The sequence below is a fragment of the Capsella rubella genome, unplaced genomic scaffold (assembly GCF_000375325.1).
Source record: "Capsella rubella cultivar Monte Gargano unplaced genomic scaffold, Caprub1_0 scaffold_5, whole genome shotgun sequence".
Lineage (NCBI taxonomy): Eukaryota > Viridiplantae > Streptophyta > Magnoliopsida > Brassicales > Brassicaceae > Capsella > Capsella rubella.
Window position 1 is genome coordinate 6,199,112 of NW_006238919.1, and position 2,526 is coordinate 6,201,637.

General features: G+C 36.3%; 2 protein-coding genes across 2 annotated transcripts in view; both read right to left on the reverse strand.

Annotated features, from left to right (window-relative positions):
• Nucleotides 1–1,382, reverse strand: part of LOC17887498 (probable disease resistance protein RPP1) — a 9,100-nt gene extending 7,718 nt beyond the window's left edge. Inside the window, exon 1 of the mRNA XM_023783122.1 lies at nt 722–1,382. Within this exon, the coding sequence (XP_023638890.1) occupies nt 722–1,382 (661 nt within the window). The remainder of the gene's footprint in view (nt 1–721) is intronic.
• Nucleotides 1,383–1,513: 131 nt separating this feature from the next.
• LOC17886043 (UPF0481 protein At3g47200) lies at nt 1,514–2,126 on the reverse strand. Its single transcript, XM_023783424.1, is given in 3 exon segments — nt 1,514–1,588; nt 1,590–1,660; nt 1,742–2,126. Coding segments are annotated over 3 exon segments (531 nt in total).
• Between the last annotated feature and the right edge of the window lie 400 nt (nt 2,127–2,526).

Sequence of the window (2,526 nt, forward strand, 5' to 3'; positions counted from 1 at the left end):
CTCTTGTCAACATAACCTGAGAGATTGCAATCGGAAAAAGTTGGGAGATCGCTTAGAGAAAACCTCTGAACCCTTATAGCTAACCGTCGAGAAAGACGACGAAGAAGGCAAAATAAAAAAAGACTGGGCCTTATACTAGGCCTAGGCCCAATAGTTGTTAGCCAACATTAGGCTTTTATTACTTTTGTGCATGCAACTCGTGCGTTTGCAATTTGTCATGTGAGCATGAGTAGAAGACAATTTAAAAACAAACAAAAGTTAATATTTTAAATTTTTTTCTCTCTTTTATAATTTTCAATTTTGAAGTTTTTTCAATGACATTACGGATACTATTAGATGCTCTTAGTTAGCATGGAATGAAGGAATATATCTCTTACACAATAGGAAATCAAAATCAAAGCATAAAAAGATGAGAAAACAAAGAAACATAACAACCCTTAACCAAGATATAGTTTTGTTCATGAGGTCTCTCTACCATGTTTAGACCTCATCATTCACTTGGGAGGATGAAAATAGCCAAACATTGCAAAGAAGGCTTGAATTATCGTGAGAATGACAAGCGTCAAAGCAGCGCAAGATGAAAGAGCTGTCCAAGGACTATCGAAATGGGTATGCTTAAATCCCGCCCATTGTACATGCCATCCTCTTGAAGTATACTTGTTAACTCCTTCGAAAACATCAGCTAAGTAACTTTCACTGATGTCAAAGTTGATATCTTTACCTACAACCTTAAAGAATCGAGAGACATCATCCCCTGACCCGAAATAGTTCTCAAGAATCCCTACTTCGGTTAGAAACATCGCATCAGCCTCGCTTTTTAGAAGACATCCCATCAAAGCTACATAGCTCGTTATGTGCTTGTTACAATAAACATAAAACTGTTCATAGGCAACACAATTAAGGAAGACCGAAATGAGAAAATCATCCAAGATCAATGGTGGTATCTCGAGGTATTTTCTTCTACGCCTTATGTCCAATACCGTTTCGGCATTCTTCCTCGGTTTGAACTTTATCCCTTTCAACTGAAGTTTTCTTGCTGAAAGAATCATTCTCAGATGAGGGCGGCCAGGAGGATCTTCTTCTTCGAGCTGCGAATCCGATTTTTGTTTTCTTTCTTCGAGCATGTAATCCAACTCTTGTTTTTCCTTTTCGGACATGGACTCGTGCTTTCCTTCATTGAGAATGGAATCCAATTCTTGTTTTCCTTTTTTCAGCATGAGATCCACTTCTTGTTTTCCTTGTTCTAGCATGGAATGCAAATCTTGTTTCCCTTTTTTGAGCATGGCATCCAATTCCTTTATTTCTTCTCCCGGGATACAAAACTTTCGAATCAAATCAAGAAAGTGTTTTGACTCTTTCTCTTCTTTAGGAATATCAGGCATAAAAATCTTTCGAATCAAATCAAGAAGATGATTTGCCTCAAGATTATGGTGTTTTAACCAAAACTCTTTTGGTTTTAGGAACGAATAGTCAAAGAAATTAAATGTAAACGTATTTATCCCACTCGAGGGTTCTATCTTTGATTTCTCGAATAAAGTTTGAAGAAGGAAGTAAGGAACCTGATTCTCCAAAAGTAGTAGGTCACTCCTTATAGCCGGTATAATCCATGGCATTACGAATATAGGATCATTCTCAATCTCATGGTACCTGACTATTCCGGCTACCGCCAAGAACAACATCAGAATGAAGCAACCGTCAAGAACCATCATTTCAATCAATTTCTTCCGACCTAACATATCACCATTGTCATAAAGGCTCTCCGAATACGACTCTCTAATATCTTCCTCCAACTTTGAAACCGCTTCGATAAGATCTTTTGCATCCACACCATTTTTCTTAGCTTCAGCCATGAAAAACCCGAGGAAACGATGTTTGTGCTCTTGAATCATTTGGAGATGTGGTTTTCCATTATGGTATGGGCCAAATGAAACAACCCTCGGTTCATAAGCCTTCTTGTTGTTTTCTTCGAGTCTCTCGGGGATTTTAAAGATGCAACACTTTTCTCTCCCGGCTGATTTCTTCAGAAGCTTAGGGTCAGATCCTCCTCGAAGTTCTTCTACAACTACATCTATTGTAACATCGTCTTTATCAGTTTTATCTCCCTTTGCTTCTTCAGGAGGGTTCATTATATGATTCTGAATTTCTTACGATATATTTTGTTGGAAAAATCAAGGAAGAGCAAGTGTGGGAGAAGGAGAGTAAACCCAACGTTGCTTTCCTTAGATATACATAGCATAAAACATATTCACTATGTATGATTATTATTAATTTTTTAAAACAACTTCGTGTATGTATTATATAGAACGAGTTATTTAGATATTCTTAATGTTTTCTAGCTAGTCATTATTTTCTCAAGTTTAACATTTGACCTCAAAGACGTTTACAAAAAAAATCAAAGAGAAATTAAAAGGTTTGTTATATATCGTCTAAAGTAAAAGCTTAGAAACTTGATACGTTTGCTTCTAATTCAAAATCATTCTAAAACTTAAAAAGTGTTCATATACACTAATATATTTACGCAAGTAA